This window comes from Anopheles gambiae, chromosome 2, assembly GCF_943734735.2.
Source record: "Anopheles gambiae chromosome 2, idAnoGambNW_F1_1, whole genome shotgun sequence".
NCBI lineage: Eukaryota > Metazoa > Arthropoda > Insecta > Diptera > Culicidae > Anopheles > Anopheles gambiae.
Genome location: NC_064601.1, coordinates 80,039,154 through 80,065,710, shown reverse-complemented (window position 1 = coordinate 80,065,710; position 26,557 = coordinate 80,039,154). Strand labels below are relative to the sequence as shown.

The 26,557-nt window shown below is 40.6% G+C and overlaps 1 protein-coding gene across 7 annotated transcripts in view; it reads left to right on the top strand.

Annotated features, from left to right (window-relative positions):
* LOC1274724 (uncharacterized) overlaps positions 1 to 26,557 on the top strand; it is a 129,690-nt gene that overhangs the window by 96,093 nt on the left and 7,040 nt on the right. For all 7 annotated transcript variants that reach the window (XM_061642305.1, XM_061642304.1, XM_061642302.1 and 4 more), the window contains 9 exons: positions 1,643 to 1,832; positions 5,721 to 5,857; positions 6,580 to 6,657; positions 8,025 to 8,164; positions 13,215 to 13,290; positions 14,183 to 14,335; positions 15,501 to 17,671; positions 20,564 to 20,665; positions 22,020 to 22,123. In XM_061642305.1, coding sequence (XP_061498289.1) covers positions 1,643 to 1,832; positions 5,721 to 5,857; positions 6,580 to 6,657; positions 8,025 to 8,164; positions 13,215 to 13,290; positions 14,183 to 14,335; positions 15,501 to 17,671; positions 20,564 to 20,665; positions 22,020 to 22,123 — 3,151 coding nt within the window. The remainder of the gene's footprint in view (positions 1 to 1,642; positions 1,833 to 5,720; positions 5,858 to 6,579; positions 6,658 to 8,024; positions 8,165 to 13,214; positions 13,291 to 14,182; positions 14,336 to 15,500; positions 17,672 to 20,563; positions 20,666 to 22,019; positions 22,124 to 26,557) is intronic.

The window sequence follows — 26,557 nt, the reverse complement described above, 5'->3', positions numbered from 1 at the left end:
ATCACCAACGTCGGATTGCATTAATCTGTGTCATTTATCGCACGAACAATCATCGCTCGATAGTGCATCGCAGATGGATTAACGGCGTTTTCTTGTGCACAATAAAACTACTGACCTAAATGTGCACTCAATTATCGACAGCTACTAGCGGTGGCTGGCGGTGTTGTACCACACTGCATCAATTATGCAGCGAGCCAAATTGTTGATCCGTGTAAATGTGTTGCCCAGACGTTCGGAATTGTGACTGTGCATGGTTAAAGTTCGCACAATTGCGTGTGAAATTTTCCTGCGATACCCGTTCCCTGACTCCACCCAAGCTCGATGTATGCTTTCCTTCGGTACCATAAATTGTCATCGTGTCGTCCGGAGATGGCGATAATTTTAACCCTGGCCTGACACAGGACCTCGACATTTCAATTCCCAGCTACTGTTGAGCGGCGGGTAATAGACAAGGCTGTCATGAAGCGACCCGATATGCGTAGAAAGCTGGCGAGAAAATTGATGTTAAATGAAGTGAAAATTTTCAACAGAGTTACGGTGTGATTATGTGGGTCGAAATCGAGATTTGTCTGTAGTGCTCCTTAACACGAGTCCAACGACCCGACTTCATCTACCCACGGCTATGATATTCGGGTCATGCGGGTGGGTCAGCAAGCGGCCGAACGGAGAACCGGGCCAGCCGACAGCAATATGGCAGGGATTCAATTTGCTGCTAATGACTTAATATATCAGTCCGGCGGGCTAACGTGAGGTGGCAGTAGGTGGCTAACGATGTGCCTATAACTACTGCTGCACTTTCAAGTACGGAAATCCTTCTGATTAACGACGTGCTTAAGTCTGGTGGTTTCAGAACATATTAGCTCTGGAGCATTGAACGCGAACTTTGGCTAGGAACAATGTACCCGTGCATTCGAGTAGGTTGCCTCTGGTATAAGTGATTGTGGAGATTACGATAAGGCATTGGTTGGCAACGTGTTCCATAATGGTAGATTAACTCCCTAGGTCATTGGATGTCGATGAAGGATTACGAATTTTCAGTTGACCAAGAAGTCCAATGAATTCAATGAGTCCATTTAGTTTCGAATGGAATGTTTAACTACTAGGTGCTGCAGTTATTAATAAGATTTAAACTATAACACTCTTCTAGCATCAGTTATCCAAATGTAACGATGTTCAAAAATAATTAGTAAACTTCAGTAAAAAAAAACTTATTTACACAAAAAATGCATTTAGGAAAGCTCAAGCCTACCTTTAACTAAATAGTCATTATTTTCCGTTGTGTTTCATCAGTGACCCTTTCCGCCTTATTTACATTGTTGTTCTGGGCTGTTTACCGTCGCTCATCATGATCGTATCATATTTTTGCCTCCTATAGCAAGACCAATTACCCAACTTCTCATCAGCACGCATTCACATCATCAGTTTGATAAACAGAACCAAAAACCGTGCACAGCACAACGGCCTTCAAACATCACACCATTGCTGATGTGTTCCATTACATCGCTCAAGTATTATCTGCCGCTAGTATCAGCTCAATCAACGCACCTTTGCGTCTCGGTGTTGATTTTACTGTAGCGTCCATGAAAACAAAATTTCTTATCCAGATTTTCTTTGCTATTTCTTCTTTTCTCTGCTCCTGTAGGGCCTGTTTTCGCGTATCACTTTCCGTGAGCCAGTTTTCCTCGGCGGGTACGGCAACATCACTGGCCTGGACCGGAAGCTTCCCGTCAGCACCGGCTTCACCGGATGTATACGAAAGTTTGTCGCTAATGATCACGATTACAACTTCCAGCAGGGCTCACTCGGCGACGTGTCACATGGATTCGATATCCGTAAGTAAAAGTTTGCCGACAACATAGCATGGAAAAAGAAACCGACCGAAAAGAAACTTCCAAGCTACCACTAGCGGTTGCGTTAGAATGTGTTCTTTTAGCGTGAAAAACAAACCACCTACAAATACACGAACTGGTAGATTTGAAAGCTTTTCTCACTTACGCATGACACATTCTTTTTGCCCGCACGCTTTGTTGTTGCATATTTTGTGTTTCTTTTTTATGTTTTGATACATTCCGCCCCAAGGCATAAATCGACCGTGTGTATTTGCTTTCCTGTGTATCCAAACTGGCAAAACTTTTCTGCTGGATGGTAAATACGTCTAAATGGAAACACAAATTCAAGCAAAGTACAATATACAAACAATTCAGGATGGAAAACAAGTCGCCGACAAAGGGAACACTGCTGCATGATATGGCAATCTGAGAGCAGACACCTTCAAGGCGGGAACGCATTCAACTAAAAGCAGTGATCCGTACTGAAGTGCAAACTTTTCTCTCTCCATTGTTTTGCTATAACGCTCAGCGTGTATTTTTCTCGCGGTATCATGGAATGGCCATCTTATTGTAGCAATTGGTTTTGACATTTCAGACAGAATCAGTTCATGCGGTTTGACGATATAAGGAATAAAATATGAAACCCGAGGATAAAAGCACACACACATATTTTCACAAATCGAGAACAACGCACGCGCACTGTAGCTAAATTAGTTTTTCAACTGTTGTCGTGTTGCAAGTAAGCAGTCTGGTACCATCGATCGTAAAGCGCATAAAGCGAGAATTCAATTCAAGGAATTAAAACATATCATTATGATTATATACATCAGTATCAGTTTTCCTGATGTTTCCTAATCCTGCAGTACGCCTTAAGGCATAGCGTTCGCACGGCTTGATTGCTTTCTGAAACGGGAAATAATCTCGTACATGGTTAAAAGCGAGGTGAATAAACCGCATTCGATCGTGATCGCGATGTTATTTATCTTTACTTTGTTTTATCATTGGTTGTATATAATATGATTTCATTGACTATAGAACAAAAAAACCCTAGGATAAATAATGCTATTTGGAAGTATAGTGAATGGGATGTCTCCTTTTCGTTACTCACCGCACATTGTGGTTATTAATCACAATTTCAATCACATTCTTTCCATTCATACTCACATAATTCCCAAAAAAAAGTAGTGAGTTGCGTTTGTTATTATATTATTTTATGTGTTATTTTATCAAATCCTTTTCTTGGAAATTTCACACTTACCATTTTGTTCTTAAAAACAACAGCGTTACTGAAATTGTGCGTTAATGTAATGGTTACTTTATATACTTTGGTGTTCCATTTATCTATTTAATTCATCGGATATGTGATCCACATGAATACTTTTTAAACTAACATACCGAGTCAAATCATACAAGGTGAGATTGAACACAAAAGGTATTTCATTGCAGTGAACGAACGAAAAGCTAATAAATAACAGAAATAAAATAGCAAACAAGTTGTCAGCATCCCAAGGTCTGCTGTTGTGTAAATTTTTAATGGTTTATAACAGTGGTCGGCAAGCTTTTGAGGTAAAGGGCCATATTTAGTAAGTGATCGAGAGCTGCGAGTTAGGAGAAAGCATTTGATTTATTTATATTTGCACTTGAATTATTACATTATAAAATTTTATAAATCATATAATCAGTAAATTATGTTTAGCAACGGGACTGGTGATATTCTTGTTTACATTCTGTAATTATATCATCCAACCAAGATTGATCAGTTAAAAATTGGCAACAGATTGTGCAAAAGTGTGATCAGTCAACTAAAACTACAAACCAAGAGCAATAAAAGCATAAAGGCGATATATGACCTCTTTCTACCATGTCCCACAAAATTTGTAGATATTCAACTTAGTACAAAAGCTTTAACGAATGAAAAACTATTGAGACAAACGTACATTTGGATAATTTTACAAATTGTGTGTCAATATTGGTTTTTATATTCGTTTCTGGTTTCGAATGCACATTTCATTATCGTGTACAAACATCGTTAGTGTTACATACGCGAAATTTAACCTTAATTTCGACCATGATGATTAGTCTGCCAAGCCATATCACAGTAATTAAATTTAGAAGAGTTAGACGGAATTTAATGTCATACTAAAAGACGTTTAGTAATTTGTATACGAATAGGTTCGTCCCATCTTTTAATATCAGGGAAATTGTTTTGCGTATCCGATGTTATACCGCTACACATTGACCATGCGTCTCCATCATACAGTGGAACAAAAAATTGCCGTTTCTACAAGAACTAACACAACATTTTCATTTATCTGATTCTCAAGCGATTTTCTTCAGCTATCCATTTACAAAAAATTAAATTAAATTTTTAAATAATTTCTCAATTATGAATTAATTTCACTATTATTATATCATGTTCTTCCCGAGCCAACTAGTCTATACGTAAAAATATATAGACATAATATAAAAATAAATACTTTCTAGCTTTAGATTAATTATATGCTTTAAGCTACAGAAAAATCCCGCGAGCTTAAATAAACTTCCTGTCAAATTAGTTTATTCCGTATTTCAAGAGGCACTGACCAGGAAAGACTTTTGCATCTTCCCGGAGGATGCTGATTTCTTATGACTCTTTCTACCGGCCACCGGTAAACTTTCTTGCTCTGAAACATTCACACCCTTTATTGTCCTTTGCCTCACCTTTCCTTGCTCTCTTCTCCCACTTGTCTCATGATGCAACGAAGTCCTTTTGCGCCACAGCGAACCCGTTGGCGGAAAACTTTAACGTGGTACCATTTTCCAGCACAACCGGTTTATTCGCATGATGTTGTGTAGCCAAGTTTACTGCAGTTTTTGTTCATCTTAATTTTAAACTTCATTTCCATTAGCACACAACACCCAACAGAAAACGGGTGCGGAGCGTCGTGCAAAAGAGCGCAAATCGTGGGAGCGTCCGGAGAGATAACTGAATTAAGCGAAGGCGCCATTCTCCCTGCAGGGCTTTTACGACTGCAGGCCTTATTCCCGCGCATTGCATTCCGTTTCTGGCCCGTTTGGTGTTATCCCGGGTTGATGACTTTTTTTTTGTTTCGCTGCAAGCGATGATCGTACTGCGTTACAATTTAATTAAATGATAATTAATTTTTCTTCCCAAAATTTTTCCATAGGCTAAACCGTAGCTGCCAATTTGTTTCGCTTACATACCCGCTCGTGAAAATGTTTTTGCTTTCTTTTGTGCTGGATGTTTTTCTTTTTTCTTGCCTTGCATAGTTCTCCCGTATTCATTTCTATTTATCCCTTGCTGTAGAATAAATGACCCGTGGCGTGTGCTTTGTGTGGTGAAAAATAGCGCAGAGGGCGGGTTAATTGTATGTCAAAAATTACGTTCACCAGCACGGTTTCACAACTCCGCTGAACAAAATACCTAGTTGATATTTTATTTTCCTTCTTCTATTTTTCTTCTTTCCCTCTTCAATTTACCCTCAATATCAATTTACCTTCAACCCTATGCATCCGGTGATGTGGCGCTATGACGACGATGATGCTGGTGATGCCCCGGGATCAAATAATAAATAATGGAAAAATGAAACACAACTCATGGAACAACAACTACAAAAAAATAACCCCCACACATCACAACGTAAACATTGTTCGGCGCTATTCCAACCCATCGTGTACACGTGTACATCGCTCAAAACGGACGGCGAACTGAATAATGGGAAATGAAAAATATGGAAACATCATCATGATAATGCTGCTTGTACTGCTGGTACTGTTGCTGGCGCTGGAAATGGGTGGCCCCTTCTTTCACACACACTGTGTTTGCGTCTTTCCCTCGTCGTGCCTTGTTTTTCACGACCGCGACCAATGCCGGGATCACGAATCGTGCAGAGGAATGCATAACCGATCGGTGCAGTCGCTATCCCTGCCAACACGGCGGTAAATGTCTGCCGTCGGATGACGGTGCCATCTGTCTCTGTCCGCTGGGATTTGGCGGTGATTTATGCGAGATGCGACTGGATTTACAGGTACGTGATTAATAGAGAAGTAGCGTGTACGAGGTGAACCGAAAAAAAGTAAACTACTGACAGTGTGCCCTCACCAATAGGTAGCAAAGTGCAAGCTAATCGTTGATCTTTGTGTTTTTGTTTGGTTTGTTCATTGATGATTTTTTTATCGTTTAAGCTTGGTTGTAGTCTTAAAAAGAAATAATAGAGCTTTCAATAACAATAACAAATATATTAATTTTTTAATCACATTATTATGCAAATAAAAAGAGAATTTGTGCATAACTTTTTGTTAGTAAAAGTAAAATAATTTGCAAGGTTGCAATGATTATTTTTAAAAATTTTTAGAATAATAGTTCTATGACTGTTATAAGTAGTAACAAACGATTTCAAAATGATAATAATGTAAAAAATGAATAAATTGTTGTAAAAAATGATGAGTATGTAAAAAATATCAAACTTATGAGTTTAATGTAAAAATAATCATTCATAAGTTTGTAAAAAAAATCAAACTGTTTTCATACAAAACTGTTTTAAACCGGAATTACTAATTTAAAAAACAAACATTTAAATACTTAAACCAAAATTTTCTATCACGTTGATGCATATTACAATCAAGTGCAAAATAATTTGAACATAGATGCTTGATGAAAGCAAACGCCTTAAGAACATATGTAGCACATTTTCCTGTTTACATACACGAACATAAAAAAGATTTATTTTCTTTTATCTGTTCTTCAAAGGTGCCTTCATTCAACGGATCTTCTTATCTACGATATGCTCCACTGGGCGATAGCTGCATTATTTGGTTCGAGCTTAAGGTACATATGTTTAATTTAACTACATTTTATTTTGAATGGAATAATTTTAAATGGTTTATAACTAATACATAACTAACAACATTATCAATGACAGTTTTCTAACGCTTTCCTGGTACCAAATGTATCCAGGCTTAAAGACTCAAGCTCAATTAACACTTATGGACTCGATGCCCTAATCGGTTGGACATGCGAATGCATTGCAACTCATTAGCTTGGCTAAATTAAAAGCACTCAAATCCCTTTTTTGTGCAACTCTTCAAAAACATACACCCAAACAATAATAAATCAAAGGTGTTTACCAATTTGAGGTCTAATTAATCCACACAGGCACATATACATGCATGCAAAACAAAGCACCGCAACGGAACTAACGTACAGTTGTTAAATTATGTCCAATTCACGAGAATGGTCCAATAGACCGAGTATGTAAATTGTCAATTTATTCACACTCGCAAGCTATCGGATTAGTGAGCATCGAGCGACAAGCTATGCGCTGTGCAATTGCAGGGACGTTTGTGTCATTTGAAACACTGATTAACTTATCGAACCAAACACTGTCATAGATAATGTTGCTGCGTTTCACTGTTCATTATTATATGGCACGTTCTTGTGCGTTAATACATTTACACGCGGCACAAATCGACTGATTCTAATCCATCTCTTTTGTGTCTCTTTTGTCAACTGCTTGTGCTGCTGTACTTCCACCACGATTGGATGGGCCGTCGCGGCGGATAACACACACACACACACACTCACACACACACACACACACACACACACACACACACACCAACGGCTTGTTCTGCCACCCGGCCCCTAACCAACCACGACTACTGCGGCCGCTGATTGTTTCGCTAATGAATCGCAACTGCAAATAAACATCGCTATACCATTATTATCCACCCCCTCACAACCTTTCCATTCTGCACAACATTCGATTCAATCACCCATTCCTGCACCGACCCGGGCGTTCATCGACACCGACCGCTACCACCGACACATAATCATTCCGGCATCGGGATCATTATCGCCAACACGCGGTCCGTGTCTCCCACAATAACCCCTTCACTCCCTACCTTCTCTGAATGCTGCTGGTCTCCAATCTCACTTGCCATTTTGCCAAATCTAACCGAACTATTTTTACCCGTCCCTAACACCCGCCCCTAACTCCCGCCCCTATCTCCCCGTGCAACGATCCGGGACGGGTGAATGGCAATCAATTTTGCTGCCCAAACAAACCAACCGGAAAATGCATTTGAAATCGATCCCACCTTATCCCAAACCGGGCGTTGTGATACCTGTGATGCCGTTCACGTTCCGGCTTTCCTCACCTTTGCGCCCCATAATACGCCTGCTTCGTCGGACAGATCATCATCAAGCCGCTGCTAGAGGACGGGCTGCTGCTGTACAGCGGGCACCACGAGTATGGTGATTACATTTCGCTCTGCCTCAACATGGGCCACGTCGAGTTCACGTACGATCTGGGCAGCGGGCCAGCAACCGTCAGGTGAGTGTCGGACTCCGTTCCTCCATTCGCACCATGCACTGTGCAGCCTAACCGGTCGGGGAAACGGTAGCAGGGAAGAAACGACTTTTAAATTGCAATCAAATCCTTTTTCCCCGGACAAGTCCCTGGCACACGGCTCCAGCGAAGCGTTTGAGGGGACGAGGATTGGGCTGCGTTTTGGGCTAGTTTCCAGCGTTAATTCACATCTACCCCCGTAAAACTGACGCTGATGATGATGGGCTTCGGGAATGATGGATATGTGAATCGATTCATACCGACATGATGAACTTATTCGCTTCGATACCTTTCCGTGTTCCGGGGAGCTCGTGTGGAGTTTTCCAATGCCGCTCCTAATCAAATCAGTTGATGTCTATGAAAGAAATTGCTTTCAAAAATGGTTTGCGATGTCAAGATCGTTAAACGATGATGCAGCATTGGAAGTGACTTTTAGGGAATGTATATGATGCATTTTAGACTAACGAATATGTTAGTTGATGACTACTTTAAAAAAACATTAGTGGATTTGTTTGGATAGAGATTAAACGATTTCATTTTCGTTATAGGTCTAGAATTTTTTAATAAGAAATATGAGTTTGAAATATTTGAGAGTTACTTGACCGATTTCTGGGTCATTGTCTGTTAAGTACAGATATGTTGTGTAAAAATATTATAATTTTGTTTTATGTTTTATCGACTACATTGCTTATGATATAGAAAATATTTCTTCTTATTCGAGGTATCAATTTCCTCGGTTTAATCTCAGCATGATATTTCTTATATTTACGTGTGGTTAGATTGTTTAATCTCAACATGATATACCTTGTATTTACGTATGATTAATTTGCTGATCTCACAGGGTCGTTTCTTCTTGATACAGAATGGATGCTTAAATCAATTAGACATAAAGTTTTTAAATTTGGTTGCAAAATTGAATTGTATGGTCTTCATTTCATTTGCAGGGAGTCATTTGACATTTGTGTCACCAATTAGCCGATCAATTCCTTTTATTGTTTTGTTTTTAAAAAATCCATAAAGTAGCTAAAATATTTTAGTATCGCATTCCCATTGAATTGCTACATCGAATGTCTTTGCAAGAAGCAGTTGAAGGATTAGTTTAGCGAACATTTTATGTTAAAACATAATTTTAATTATATCTTAATAGACATTTTTTTAAGTTTTGTTAAGTTCTCACCAGGTACATTAGTATAGTAATATTTTTTATGTGCATGGTGTCGTTGTTGTAGTTGTGAAAAAAACAATATTTACAGTATTTACACGTACATGAAGATAAGTATTGGAAGTTAAAACTAAACAACTTTATGATCAAAATTAGACACAATTCATTTTTTTCCTAAATGAAAATGTTTTTCGTTTGGTGAAGAAAATGGCTGTCTATTAATATTATTTCACTTTCATTACAATGGAAGGTGAGATGTAATCAATAGCCTAAATTCATCATCAAGTCTAAATTAGCCTAGCCTAGTTACAACAAGCCTAAGCAAAAGAAAAAGGATGTCTGAAAAAGTGTTGCCTATTTATTATGCGTAAAGCGAGCGCGGCATCATTACTTCTTTTCTTTTCATTAAAGAATGAAGTAAAAATCATTCCCCCTCCTCCGTCGGCTACTGTCGACCATAAAGCAGTCGATTCAATTGATGAAACGCTTCCAATTTTATGGTCATCTTTCTTGCTTCTTTCATCAGCAACGTACAGAAAAAAAAGAAAGAATACGACAGCCATACGGAGGCAGGAAATAATTTGAAAACTTTACTAAATGAATGATAATATCGATGTTTATTTAAGTTTAATGAGTTCGCACGAACGGAGCTGGCGGGCGGTGTCAGGTTAGTGATGAGGGTGCAAACGGAAGAAACAGGGGAGAGAGTTTTTGGAAGGCAGCTACCCCATCATCGTCGATTGCCTGAGCCCCAATCGACTGCGTGTCGTTAAAATGCGGAAAGCCATGCGGAACTGTGCAAATGAGGCGAGCGAGTTTCCTAACGCCTTCCCCTTTGGACTTGGAGGCCCCCGCAGTAAGAAGGATGTGGAACATGGGAGTGGAAAGGCCATCATTTTTCCCATCAAATGAGGGCGTCTCTAGCTTCCTTTCGCCGAACGGGAAGAAGGTGGGAAGAATTTATCTAATTTACGTGCCGGGTCTTTTTCACCAGCACGCAAGGGCGGTGTGAAAACTGTCACGAACGTTCAGTAAACGAGTTTGATGTTTCGGTTTTCGTTCTTCCTTTTTTACTTTTTACTTTTGCTGCCAACCAAAGGCACTTTTCTTGAGCAAAAAAAAAAGACAGTTGATCAACTAATGGACATCGTTTTCCTTGCCACCGGTTCGCGATGACGATCGGTTAAAGAGATCCTTTAACATGGAATGGTGGAAAAAGGAAAGTGTGCGTTTGCTGTTGATGAACCGGTGGGAATGGAAATGTGCATCTTGAGAAAATGGTGGACAAGGGCACAAAAACTGGCAAGCATTTAAATATGTAAATTGCATTCATTCGCGGGTGCGTTTAGCTGCAAATGGAGAAACTGTTCCATGCTACACTCCTTCCCACTGGAAGTGAAACTTTCGTCGACCTTCTGCTACTCGGAACACTTTTGTGAATGAAATTGATGAACGTTTTGATCATTTTGACGCTCTTTTTGCAAACTCGTTTGAACGACAAACAAAGGTTGTAGCACGAAATGTACATTACGCTTTTACCTTAAGTATCAGCCACAAAACACCTCGAGTCGGTTGGTGCTGTCAGTGCTATTGCAGTGGCACTTAAAAATAAAAATTAATTACACCTTTAGCACGTTTGCATACAAGTCGGGGACGATTTGTTAGAAGTTCGCAGTTACTAAACCACCTTCGCAGCGCGACTATCGCACGCCATCCGTCCGATAATCCTTTGCGACGCGTTGATTGATGTTAATGCGCGAATTTAATCTACTTTCGCGAGCAGTCATTAGCAACGCGAGCGTCCGCAGGTCAGAACAACCCCGATCCGGGCGGATGGATGGAATTTAATTAAAATTTCAATTCCGATCTCCCCAAGCGCAACTGTTTTCGGCGTGCACCCAGACGGTATGTACGAACGTTCCAGTTGGTGGGAGTTTGTACAGGCTGGTAACGTTTAATCGTTCCGTTTCTGCCACCAAATCCTCATCAGCCTTCGCCTAGGTGAGATGAACAAATAGCCCATTGTCCCTGGAGTCTCATGAACGCCCTGCCCGGATTCAGTTGTTTTGGGGGTAGTTCTTCAACTGTGGGGAAAAGATTGCGAGAGTGCACACTTTGTTTGGTAACCGCAAAAACGTTAATCGTGTTGTGTACGGTGACAAATGAGGCAAATGGAAATGCCACGTTTTATTTGCTTTAGTTGCTGTGATTGTATTTCATGTATACCCAGAATTTTAATGGTATTTCACTTTTTCAATTATAGTTATATCAAGTTCATGTTATTTTTAAAGCTGTATCTAAAAAAGCATTATTATTTAATGTTGTCTACATGTTGTGTATTTTTATATAAAATTACAACGAATGGAACATTTACTTCTATTCTATTCTATTTCCTTGTAATGTATTATTTTAATTATTTTTTTAATCCAATTCTTACCTTAGAGCAAACCTATTTGCAATCCTCAAATAAACAACTGACTGTCAAGCAGATCTCCAATTGGTTCAAATTCATTATCCATTCCTTCCCGCACCATGCTTTACACGCCCGGTTAGTGCACTGAGCACAAAGCAAAACAATCTATTTTTACAGCGCAAAAGACGCAAAATAATTCACGAAACGGTGCTGCACTCGACAGCTTTAATGGTTCATTCAGCTTCCGGGAAGATATTAGCAAGCGCTCACGCAGAAAGTGCGGCCCAAACAAAAAACAAGAGTAAAGAAAAGCCAGCAGAAGCAGAAGGAACAATCGTGTACCGAGCGCTGATAAAACTTTGCTTATCTACACCCTTGGCCCGGTGCGAATGGCAAAGAGGTCCTTGATTTGGCCCCCGGGCCACCACGAAGTGGAACGTGTTTCAGAAATATAATTTATTCGTGACTGTACCAGCTCGAAAAGCCATTAAACTATTATTTCCTCGAGTGTTTTCGACGGAAGCTAGCGTAAAGTTGCACGTAGGAGGTTTCGCATATGAGGAACGTTCGCGCACCGTATCCACCGGGGCCGGGATGTGCATCTTTGGTCGCTTTCGACCCAGTGCAGTAACGATTGTACATCGGCTGCAGTCGAGGCCGCATTGCCAAAGAAATGGCGAGTGGAAATGGTGAGTGGAAAAACTCTTCATAATAGTGCCAGCGGTTCTGTGGTCACTGCTTCCTGTACGACCCGTAGCTGCTCGGTTGCTTTGTGTAGAACGTGTGAGTGATCTAAACACGGCACATGGCAACACATTCGGTGAGTCCTTGCTCTTTTGAAGGGGTTGGGTTTAGCTTTATTCGGACTGTTCCGTCGTATAGACCGGGCGGTACTTCATTCCCTTGTAATACAAGGATAAAACTTAATTGTTTTTGTACCGCAAATATTACAGCACAAAATGTGAAAGCTCGCTCATGGTGGACAATAGTGCGAGGAGAGAGCTCGTCCTCTGTTGGTCATGTCAAACAAAGCGATCCTGGCTTAAATTGCACGAGCATCTGGATCGATTGTTCCTGTTGGATATCCACAATGTAATTACAATGTTCAGCGGTTGGAACGGATACCATTTCTGTGTTAGAATATTAATTTGAGGAAATTTACAAAACTTATTTTGAGGCAAATAGATTTTGAACTAATATACATTTCCTAAAAAAAGATAGATGGATGTATTAACCGAAACATGTAAGACATTCCTAGTAAAATACTAACATACCTAATGTTAAAGTAACTTCAACACAATCTCCTAGCGAAAAGATTATTTAACATATCTTCACTTAAAGTTCGTGCAGCCGTACTCTGATTGCTTAGTAACTGTATTCATTTACAAACCAGCATGGAAGAACAATGATTTAGCACCAAAATATTTCAACTCTACCCATCCTTCTTTCCTCTCTTGCAGGAGCGAGTTCCCGCTCTCCATGGGACAGTGGCATACGATAAAAGTGTCCCGAACGTCACGGTTGGCCGTGCTGAAGGTAAGTGCCGGACATCATTCCGTATGTGTGCAGCCTAGCTGCAGTAAAGGCTGTTTTACGCCATGTGGCTCTTGTTAGATATCAGTTAAAATCATAGCAAAATGGAAAGATTACTTCCAGCACTGACATACGGATGGTCTATGCAAATGGATCCGTTTGCATTTGCTTCTCATCTTCCTGATCTTTTCTGTCCTACTCCACGGGTGTTCTTTTTTTAGTTTTGAACCCAAAAAGCCTTTTACATGGACTTTTTTTTATATGTTGAGCCTTTGCCAGTTACAAACCAGGTCGAAACTTTGAATGACTTATACTGCTGTCAGTTTTGTGAGCCAGTTCCTGCACTGAACACGAATGGTGATGCAATCTGCATAAGCAGACGGCAGAATGAGTGGAATGGTTTAATTAAATTTTTATTTTGTAATTATACCCACCATCCCATTCGTCAGTGTGATTCTACTTACCGTTGGGCCGTTGACTACTCTGTGGACTGACAATATACACATCCTTCATAAGTTTTTTTTTTCACTACAAAAAAATCTGTCCTTGCTAGTATAACCTGGTCCAAGGTATGTTTTTTCATTCATTTTTTTAATTCGCAGCGCATAGACAAACCCATGTAAAGGGCTATGTAACCATGAAGCCAGCAATGGGAAGGAGTAAAATTGTTTTATTAAATTAAAGCTGTCAGTCAGCAGTCAGGGTAGCTGGCCAACTACGATGCAAACCATTTACTTGCTCCATCCATTATGCTGAGCGTCTCAAGAATCCAAACAGATCACTCTAATTAATACAATTTTAAGCTAGGCCGCCCCTTGCCCCGTCAACTTCCGTGACATCTTTTTTATTAATTCTGTTTGCCATTTTCATTTTGTCAAACCACTAAACCGCACAGATCGATCAGCTGCCGGAAGTGATGACGGTGTCGCCGAACGGGTTCTGGCATCTTTCCCTGCCACACAGCCTTTATCTTGGCGGCATCCACAATGTACACACGCTGCCAACGAGCCTGCGGGATAAAGGATCATTCGCCGGGTGCATTCAGAAGGTAAGCTTAGAGTGATTGCTTTCAGTAGAACGAAAGAAGGCACGAAGATAATTTGCTTTAGAGTATTATTCAGATAATAGTTTGCATAAGAACGAGCAAATTTGAAAAATGAGACTGTCACGACAATCGGAATAGCCGCGGGAAACTAGCTTATATTGCATCAATTGATATTTTTCAAATAAAATTAGGTTCCATATTGGTTTTATGAAATTTTGCTTTTCTATTTATAATTGAGCTACCTGATACAATAGTTTAAAAAAATAATTGGAATGTGATAATAAGATCTTGTTTTGGTTAGATCTTTCAATTAAACAACATTTTCATTAAAAAAAACGAGAATGGAGATTTTAAAACGGATTTGTAAAGAGGATATTCTATGAAAGATTTAACTAGCTTTAAGCAAATTTGTTGGTTGAATACTGTTGGTTAAAACAATCTTGAATACAGTTTAGCATAAATGTTATATTATATCATGGTTGTACCATAAGCGGATATAGTACACTAAATTCCATTGTATTCAATAATTTAAAAGTATTCAAGTTATTTTCTAAGTATAAATTCTTTTCTGACCTTTTACAGATGATTTAAAAGATAAATGGTGTCACTATGTTACGTATCGATAAAAAAAACCATAATTTTGTGGAAATAATCTAAATCATGCATAAACAAACTCATAAATGCTGTCAATAACTACAAAATAACGATATGTATAAAATAAACTACAAACTTCAAACAAACTTTCATTCCGAATAAATACAGTATTTTAAGGTTTCTTTCTAAACGATCATACAACAACTATAGGTACCAAAACTCGATTATTACAAACTTCTTGGCATTTTAAATGCATTCAAACACATCTGTATCACTACATTGGACTACCATAAATTGCAACACATAAGGCACATTTACTGTAGTATGTCCTTTAACATCAGTTAATATGTCAACTCGATACTACAAAGTAGAGTGATGATGCTGATAATAATCGTGATATGATATGATATGACAACGTAGAATCGTATGGTTGATATCGTTATACACACGATTAGATATCATGTCGAAATCATTCAACTGTCTCAAATTACATGTGAACCGTAGCACTAAATGCATGAACAACTCGGCATACCTTTTATGCATCACTGTTCGTTTTTTTTTTTTATCTTTTCAGGTCGATATCAACGATCGCACTATTGCTATCATTTCGGAGGCACTCGGTGGATCGAACGTGGAAAACTGTCCGCATGCGTGCGTTGCCCGACCGTGCGGTCCACTTGCTAAGTGCGTCCCGAATCTCGACACCTACGAATGCCAATGCAACCCGCAGAACCGCCAGTGCAACAAAGCCGAGGAGCTGCCATCGGAAGTAATTGAAAAGCAGCAGCGGCTGCTGAAGCGCAAACAGCAAGAACAGGCAGTCGCACCGCCATCGTCTCGCTCGACGGTAGCATCCGAGCCGACGCAGCCGTTAACGACTCCCCTGGGAAGCTCAATCTCGACGACGCAAGCTCCACCACCGGAAGACAGTACTTTGCCGCATGATAATAATCCGGCGGATGTCGGCGACGGTAGCTCGGAGGAAAGTGACGAGGGATACAACGACTACTACCAGAGTGACGACGGGGATGATGAAGGCGACGATGATGATGATGACGACGGCAGCTTCGGCACGCAGGGTATGAGCTCCGGGAACGGTTACAATCAACCGAGGAATCGTCGCAGATGGAACCGGTATCAATCGGCTGCGGGTGAAATAAAAACTGCTCCACCAGCAGCATTCACGGCTAATGAGGCTGATAAACAACAGTCGCACGCGAACGGAGCAGCAGAAACATCCTCGACGGTAGCTAGCCCGGCTGCATCCACCGTCGCTAATGAAAAGATAATCGTTTGGATCGATCAGCAGAAATCAAAGGACTCATTTTCCACGCAATCGAATGATTACGCAGATTACGGCGGTGGGGAGATAGCGATGGTTGAAAATGGCATGGAATCTGCTGCTGTGGATGAACGGCCACAGCACGGCGGGCTCAAGGGTGCGGAGGTCAGGGAGGATGAGTTTTCCGAGGGTCGACGGTCCGGGGTTTATGATGCGAGCACCGGAACGATGGTGGGTAATGACCGAAAAATGACGATGGTGATGAAGGCAAACGATGCTGGCGAAGGTGATGGAGCGGGTGACATGATGCCGGTTGAGCATGGGGACGAAGATGATGATGATGATGATGACGATGGCGACGACGATGATGCGACACGGAGCAACCACAGACCGCAGGTGGATGTGAGTGAAGAGTCTTCACCCAAGCATGGCAAGACGGTGAAGGATCCGGCGAACATTGCCCATCGGTTGCGGCGGCCGGAAGCAACGCCGGAGACGTTGCCGGCCAGCAATAAGGATACGGGCAGCGATGAACCGTCGTCATCTTTCGCTGACAGCGAAGACCACCACGACGACGACAATGACGACAGTAATAGCGCTGACGATGTAGCTGCTTACGATGGCGATGGGTACGGTAAAGATTACGACCAGCATGGCGACCGGATACCGTACCGTCCCGATTTTCTGCTTCACCGAAAGCAGGGAAGCTCCTGGCGCAGTCGGGGGAACAGACCGAACCGGCCGGGACAGCAGGGAAAGCAAACCGAGCCCGAGATCGATGAGACACTGATCGAGGAGATGAACCGGATTATGAAAAATCATAATGACAACGACAACGACGCGGATGAGACACTGGATGCCAGCTTTTGGGGTGTCGGACCATCGTCAGACGGGTATGGTGAGCCGTCCCTTACGCAGCGCGAGTACGAGCTGACCGAGACGGACGCGGAGGAGACTCACGACGAGGGTGCACATCACCATCAACATCACGACCACCGTGCTCCGAGCCATCACCGCCGTCGGAATGGGGTTGAGCAGGAAGACGATGGCGACCAGCACGAATCAAAGGACACCGGTCTACGGAACCGATATGCGGCGCGCGGGCAGCAACCACACCAACAGGACAGTCAATCAGATCACCGTCAGCGCCAGCAACAGCAGCAGCAACAGCATCAACAGCAGCCACAGAAACCACAGGCAGACCCGCGAAATGACGAGGATGACATCCTTCGCAGCATCAAGTACAAAAACAAATACTTCCGCAAGTATCAGGGCGCGTGTTTTACCGGCACGGACAGCTACTTTCACTACAGTGACGCCGAAACGATGCGGCGTGTCATTAGCTACGAGATTGATTTGAATCTCCGCTTTAAAACGCACTCAGCGAACGGGCTAATCCTCTGGACCGGTCGGCACAGTGCCCTCGAGGGTGACGACTTTTTGTCGCTGGGCATCGAAAATGGGTAAGTTGGTGTAGAAGGTTATTTTTATGTTTTAAAAGTTTATTCCACTGGCGTGGGTCACTATTTATCGAGCAGCGGGGAAAGAAGGATTGTTCAATTAAATTTGTTTCGTTGTGTTGATTAGGTGTCAGGTTTTACTGTTTTATAACCATTTTGACGGTTGTAGTGTATTATGATAAATATAAAAATCTCAACTGGATCATTTTCAACGAAACTTTGCTCACACCTTATGGTGGTATGAGAATAGATTGTTACACTTACAACAATTAGAGATGTTTTACTTACAGTCGTTGGCTCAAAGGCATCAATTTTTGACAATGTACATCCATTTCAAATACAAACACAGTGTAATTTGAATGCTTGACTTAATTTATACACAGAGCAAGGTTTTAATTATTTTATACAGCACTTTGACACTCGGTGTAAGGTACCTAGCTGTTTACATTCGATATAAAGTGCCTAGCGGTTTGCGATGCTGCCTCAAATATCCAGAATAACAAAGCAAAAATGGTATATTTTAGTTACTTGGGAATAACTAAGTTTACCGGGCTTTTTTATTATTATTAGCCATTATTATGAAAAATTCGTAACAATTATAGATTCAAGCAAATGGTGTTTGAAGATAATAAATATGGATCTAAAATAACAATTTAGATGTTTGCCACATTCTATCCTAGATCTCGGATTTGAATAGATCTGATTTAGAAAGTAACTCAGATATTATATTCAGCTCTGGTTTGATGATAAGCACAATTGTGATTGAGATAATCTTATAAAATTATCAATGCCCAATACAAGCCCAACCAATTCATCAATTTGTGTTATTTGAAAGTTCCTTATATCTACTGGCTAAATTTACAATATCAATGTATTTCTTCAAGCGTGATTATATTGTAGCTTTTTTATCCGTACAGTACAGCTATTTTTCGAACCATAATTTTACTCCACCACAACTAAAAAAAAATTGTATGTTCATAATTTCGATGTTTCAAAAACTGCTTCAATGGAAATTTATTAGGTTTTTGATTGATTTAGTTTAGTGAATCCTATCTTTGTACATCTGTTCTGTATACAATATCCTATCAATATGGATATGTAAATCCTACCAATTTATCAATCAAATCAATTTTCGATTGTCTTTCACACAGAGTTGGGCAAACTAGTGAATTCATTTCAATGCGCTGTGAGCATACAATTCAGGCTCAGTAACAATTCTTGAGCATAGGATATCATCAGAATCAGTTTGAGGCGTAAAAATGAGTCACAATTAGTTTTAGATCAGTTTTGTTTTTATTTCTCGTTAGAACGGCCTGATTGGCCGTATCACCATTTCAGATCAGTTTTAATAAGTTATAAACAATTTTAATCATAAACAAACAAATTTAATCATAAACATTTGGCTTAACGTCATTAGCATTTCATTTAACTAACCTTAGTATTCTTGACGAATAGTAAATAACTCACCTGAAATGTAAAATTAAGTTGCTTTAACTCGATCCATATACATCCTTTAAAAATTTAAAATGGAAGAGTAAAAATGTAGTGAGAATACTCAATAGTTCAAAATAGAATAATGCAATAAAATAATAAGTCTTACGCTCAATCCATTACTTTATATTGAAAATAAATTTCAACCTTTCCCAAAAGCACATGTTTGCTGCCACTCATACCAATGTCACCGTTTATCGATCCGGTAGGTCGGCACCGGAAGCAACAACCCATGGCCGCTGGCAGAACCATTCCGATAGCATTTTACTTAGCCTGCCGTTAATTATTATGTGTCATTTGACCTTCGCATTAACATTCATATCGCGTGCAGCTGGCATGGAATATAAATTTTATTTAACGTCGCCGTTTAATTTTCTCGCCCACCAAAACCCCGATCGCTGTTTGTTCTGTGTCCCGTTTTGTTTCTGTCACCCTACTCGACAGCACAAGAAAGAAGAAATGTGGCTGTGTCTCTTTCTGCTAGAGCATTATAGGGCGCAATAGAACATTCCTATTCTTTTCACGACAGCAAGAACGCGTCATTCTCTGGAAAACGCGTAGCTCAAAAAAGGTACCATCAGTTAATGTGGCTTGAAATCGATTTCGGTCGTTCGGTGGGCCAACGGGCAAAAAGTCACCTTAGAAAAATGGGCAAGCACGAGATAAGAATTTTAAGTTTCTTGATCTCCCTTGTTTTTCCCTCCCGGTGGGAAGCGTCTTAAACCCTTAGAAAGCGTGGAGCATGCTAGGATGTTAGATAAGGAAAATTCGAATGACAAACGCGAAACGGCGACAACGTCTCGGTATACCGTGGTTCCGTTTTCTTATCTGCAACTGCAAACAGATATTCTAAAAGACTTGCTCATTTCATGCTAACCTTGGTGGTGGAATCGAAAGACGCAAAAGAAGATAAAAGAAATATACTTTCATTCTGGATGTTATCATTCGGTTTGATCAAATATCACCTGGCAAACAGAATGTAGGAAAAAGCTTAACAAAATGTACAAGTGATTGGTTTGATCGTACGTTATCTTGTACCAGACATCAATCGGAATAGTTTTCAAATGTTTAATTATTGCTCAAAGAAGAGAGAAGAGCCATGGTTGGCTTATGCAATTTTTATCATTATAATATGGATCAAATTAGAGTTCTGTGTTTGTGTGTATTAGCAATACAGTATTTATGAACACTCACGTGAAATAACGTAGCCGTACTGTTAACCAGCGTTTTTTTGAGCTTTTGAGCTCTTTTTTTAATTTAATCTTTCTTCAGAATTTGAAATTAAAAAGCACTCAAACACTTTCATTTCACTCGATAAACTATGTGATTGTTTCATGTTTGTTTTAATCATATATTGATTTTCATCTCTTCTCTTCTTTCACCTTTTCTCACACATTAACACAGATATCTACATCTTCGATACAACCTCGGGTCGGGTGAAATTAACATCAAATATAACTCGACCAAAGTCAGTGACGGGCTTTGGCATCGTGTGCGGGCGTTAAGGTAAGTAAAGTTACTATTAGTGAAATGTGTGGCCAAAAGTTTTAACATTAAATTGTGTGTGCTATCGATGTTGAGGGTGCATTTGGTTTGTGAACATTTGTTTCGCATAATCTGTGAATCTATACCACGAATATGTGAAATCGATCAAAAGTAAATAATTATGCATTAGACAATTCAGCATATTCAACAGGAAAATTTCCAATACTAACATATACACTTAAAAGCTATTTATAAGATGTGTAGAACATGTAGCTGTGAAATGTATTCAAACATCATACTGATTAGCCTTCTTCTGCTAGATGGCGTGTGGTATTACCTTGCTTATTGCATCAGAAATCAGAAAACAGCATCTGATAAAAAGTCATGTTCATGTACGCATCTCCTTGCATTTTTCACTCCTGTATCCATTGGTGGTTTCTCTTTCCCGCGATCAACTTCAAGCCGTAGCAGAAAATGCAACGTTCAGCGACGAATTTCCTTGTCTCGCTTCACCGTTTACGAGCGTCCTGATAAACCGAACTCCAACGCAGTATGCATCACTAATGTACTGCCAACGGTTTTTCTAACAAAAACCAATTTTTCATGAATTATAAATCTATCAATCACTCCAGCGTGGACGATAAAACGTAACAAAAAAAAAAAATACCCACAATCGATAGCACAATTTCCATACGCTCGTAGCGTAGCAAGAAACAGTGGAAGGAACCGTTTTTCACAGCTAGCTTACGCGACGGTCCAGCTCTGGCCTATATTCTAACTCATTTATAACGTTTTTTCCTCGTATCTAACCCTTCTCTCTTTCTCTCTTTCTTTTTTACATTCTCCCTCTCTTTTCATTACAAAAAAAACCCTTTCGACGAACAACGTATTCACTCTGTGACCGCCGGCGACGACTTTTCCGCTTTTCATTTTCGACGTTTTGCCGTCAATTTCCCGCTCGGAATCGGCCCTTTCATTCACTCACGCTTTCAAAAAAAACACACCCATACCCCCATGGCTACTCGCTGCCGGGTTGTCGCATTTTCACTCTGCTGGGAAAATTCACCATCCATCTCCCGCAACCATTTTCACATCGATGACGACGCGGCCTACCGGGTTTTCCATTTGGCGATTGTTGGCCACCGTTGCGTGTGTGTGTTTGGGGGGGTGCCATCTGGTGTCGTTCATTGTCATCTTTTGACCGGCACGAACCTGCTTGGCCTTGGTCCTTGGACCATCCAATTGACCAACGGGCTCAACATTTGCCTCGGGACCGGGCAATGGTCTTACGGCACGGATTATGGGGTACCACGAAAACCCAAAAAAAAACACACACACATTCACACACGATGACTTGCCACAACTACCGAAACAGGAACTCGCAGGACGGTACGCTGAAGGTTGACGGTGGTAAGCCAATCACCAGAAGATCTCCCGGCAAGCTAAGGCAGCTCAACACGGACACTGGGCTCTATGTCGGTAAGTGCTTGTATATTCGATTTTTTACCTGCCACTGTGTTTCTTTTTCACCTGTGCCCCATTCACTGTCCCATTTTCATACCATCCACTCGCACCCATAGGTCTCTCACTATTGCTTACGTTTTGTTTTCTGGGTAGAAAGGGGTTTTTTCTCCTTCCATCATTTTTGCACACTCGACAATCTTTCAGTAGAACCGTAGAACGGCTGGCAAGCTTTTTAACCCTTCCGGTCAGTTCAGAGTATGAAATAGGTGGACTATGGAAGGGAAGATTGGGCCTTCCAAATTTTTTGCCATCTTCATGCATGACAAAAGCAACAGAAACAGCATAGGCACCATCGTTTACCCGGGTATGGGAAAATGCTAAACCCATGCGTGGTGCACAAGTACGAGATCGACTGCATTGTGGTTTAGTGTTGGGAGAAAGCTGGTGAGTGAATCATCGCTTTTAATTTGAGGTTAATGCATTCGTGTAGTGACTTGACCTCAACCATTAATGTTTGTCTTTTAAGGGGTTTTCCAAGCTCGAAGAGCACAGTTATAGTTATCGCATAGTGTTTTCAAACATGAACAACCCCTTAGAATGAATCTACTCCACATAATGCTAATAATAGAAGTTTAAAGAAATTAGACAAGATAATGCTGTAATTTTTCCAATTTTTCCTCCTCTTTGTTCATCACAAACTCGGGATTTACCGCGTCATTAGGTTTATGATTCTTTTTTACACATTTTTCATTTTTCTTTTAAAAAATCCACCTGCAACGAAGCAACTGGGCCCAAGAAGCTTCCTTTTGCTCATACCTCCGTGAGGGATTTAATTTAATAGACAAACCTTGTCGAATTTTATCGCGTTGCAGACCACTTTATCTAGCTGAACACCATGTACTAGGGAAAGGTTTTCACCGATATTAAAAATTGATTGAGTTTCGGGTGTTACCCATCGTCCGAAAAACCGTCAGTTCATCGAGACAAAATGATGGTTTCCTAAACAAATAAAGCAAACTAGCTTTGGATCAACGTCTAATCGTCTGCTTTTCGTCCAACACCCAGACAGCGGCTTATAAAGCCCAGTTTTCTGGGAAAATAAATACTGATTACCTTTGCCGAGCTGAAAAATGGTACGCAACACCCTTACCCCATACACTACTCTCGGTATTTCGCCTTCACCCGACGACAAGCTTTGACGTGGCCTTTCATTCCCCTAATGGATTTACAATGTTAATGGCAGGTGGCTTTCAGTGTTTTTCATCCACTCGCCGCTTAGAAAAAAAAACCCCTCACCCGCAAGAGCCTTTTAAAGAGAGCGCCCCCTAGTGCCAGTCAGAATGTACCTCGCTGTTATTATTAGTCAATTTCCATTCGTTTACCTTTGCGCGGCACGGTTAATGATACGGTGGCTGGGAAAGTAGGTCGGAAAATTGCTCCAAACTGCTGGACGAGTGAGTTTCTCGTTTCTCGGCCGTTCCTCAGACCGGGTCGGGTGTGATTGGCACCCGTCAAATGATACCGGTAGTCATTATCTGAGGTGACCCCGCGGATTTTATCGAGCAGCGTGTGCGCATGGTGACCGGCGTAGCATGGCGTTGGGAGAAAATTGGTTGTGGTTTCATTATAATGCTTCTATAGAGTGACTTGAGTTCACGCAGGACGCAAACGATGATAATTTCCCCGTACTGACGGATTTTTGATTATTTTTAATAAAACTTCCTGACCGAAATACACCGAAATATTTGAGCAGGATTAAAAGTTGTATGTTCTAGCATCTTTTTGCTTTACATTCAAAGCATTACGAAAAACACCCTATTAAATGTCAGCACATTATGTAGAAAGAATAAACGATTTCCATTTATTCGTTACATTGTAAAATATCGTGATGAAATTGTCAAATAACACCATTTTGTTAAAGCTTTTAAGAATCAAATCTTTCAAAAAAAAAAAAAAACTAAAACCTTGAGCAATTTTGAGTTTGTTTTACGATAGCAAAAAAGCTTCGATACCACATAAAGTCATTTTTACGACGGTTTTCACACTGCAATGCTAGCGACAACATTCCGCGATGAGTCACCACACACAACTGGAAATCCCATTGCTCAGAAAGCACAAATTGTGGCGCATTACCACTATCTCCAATTCTAATCCACTGCACCATCGTTGGTTTACCAGCGGTTTAAGGTCCTGCGAAGAAGTGCTTGAAATCAATCTCCCTTTTTATGAGTTTGTCCTTGGCAGAGACGCTCGCTTTGCAGCAATTGCAAGGGTGGTGTCGTAAAAGTGGGAAATTAAGTGAATCGTTAACGCCACGGTATGACAGTAGAGGTTTATCGTGTTTTAAGCCAAACGCTTCAAAATGTTGCACCAAACGGGAAGATTTTCAAGCTGACAGTGGAGAAATGGTAAATCATTGTTTTTGTTAGCTAAATCATTTCGAGCTATTAAATGGAGCAATTCAAGAAGCTTAAAGTTATATATATATATATATATATATATATATATATATATATATATATATAGCTAAAATATCTTAACAAAGATTCATTTTTGTAATCGGTTTAAAGCTTAACATACTGAGCAAATTCGCTTTTTCAGTGTGGAAATATAATTTATATGTCAGGTTAGTTCTTTCGCTCGCCAGCTCCCTCAGTTTTCCTCTTAGTATAAACAACAAATAATGGAAGCAGGAAAATAATTGCCGTGCTGCAAAAAAGCAACCTACATTTTACTGCAAACCAAACCAAACTTCCGCCTAAAATGCTTCCGACCCCAAGGATGAGAAAATTGCTGGAAAATTGCACACCACAGCCCCAAACTCTGCTCTCGCCTGAATGTGCCCAATGTGTCCCCAATACCGAGAATGATCGCGACGGTGTCGATGCTTTGCCGGGATGTGGCAGTGGCGGTGGTGGTTAGCACGTGGGTGGTCAATAAAGCAGATATTTATGTTATGGTGTTGCTGGCAATATGTTTACCTTGCTTGCTTTAAAAAACGATTTACCCTTCCCCCCGGGGGCTGATTTCCTGCTTTTCGCGGAAAAGCCAAACAGCGGCCCCAGCAGTGGCGCAGCGACAACACAACACAGCAGCAGCAATATAAAATGTGGGTGAAATGGCGAAACATTGAAAGCCACTTGCGCGTTAACCCATTTCGCTGGTTTCAGTCTGCTGTGTTTGTGGTCATTACAAAGCTGCTGCTTTTTGCTTTGCTGTCCTGCAATGATGGTCGGTAATGTTACACCAAGCGCGGGGACACCAATTCGTATCGTTTTATTTGCCGAATATCGTGTTCTCTTGCCGTTCCGGCATGTTGGTATTATGGAAAGCTTTGCTTTTTTTAAAGAGAAATATATACGTAGAAAATGAGAGAGAGAAAGAGAGAGAGAGAGAGAGAGAGAGAGAGAAAGAGGAAGAAAAATGTCTACTCTAGTATAGAAAGCTTTCTTTTCTTGGAAAAAACGATCGCCACTAGCTACTCCCCAGTTGTTTGAGCTGGTGCCACACCGTCTAGCGTTCCAGCGGTCAAAGCCAATACAATCTACGTAAAGCACGTATTTCATTACCTTCCTTCGTCAAAATGTCCCAGTGTTTAGGCCATTGGCAGTGTGGATCGGACAACTGGCGCCATTTGAGATTATTGCGATTGCCATTCGATAGACCCAGCTAAGGACGATAATCGCTGTACAATTCAATTGCCTTGTGCGAATGCGGAAAGATGCATGGCACGTCCGCCAGGTGGGCAGCAGGGATCGTTTGCATGGCTGGCAGTGGTGGAGTTTAACGCTGTTCGTAGTGGCGATAAATTCGATGTAAAATTGGGGACGAGAAGTGGTAAGAAATGTCACTTTAATCTAGATTTCTTGTTCCGAGAAACGATTTATATGTGGGAAGTCCATTGCAACCCAACAACAAAGGAAAACAAAGGAATTTAAATACATGCTTTATATCATTCATTTTAAACAACCATCCCACAAAAGCTGTCACAAAGAGTCTCTGTAGTTGAAAATATATTTAATAACAAAGTTTCTTTCCTCCTTAAATAAACTTTCCATTTGGTTTCCATATCTTCTTTGTGACGAGATATGGAAGACATACGTTTATTCGTTATATCTCGTTTATTCAGCAATTTATTTAGTTTAAAGCAATGCATACAATTAATACATAAAAGCATATTGATGGCTATAACATTCTTATGAATATAAGGTTGTAAGCAGGGATGTAACAAGTCGAATACTTTCAATTTGGAGAGACCGGTATTTTCCCGGGTAAATTGGGTTTTTTTTATCAATGTCTCAACAGCCAATATCAGTTTTAGCATATTGAATGTAATTGGAATCTATGGTATGACTTCGATCGAGGAAAGAAAAATTGAAGTTTGAAAGCTCGCCAAGACGAGCCACACTTTTGTTTCAAATGTGGCAGATCGCAGATCGAAAAGGTTGG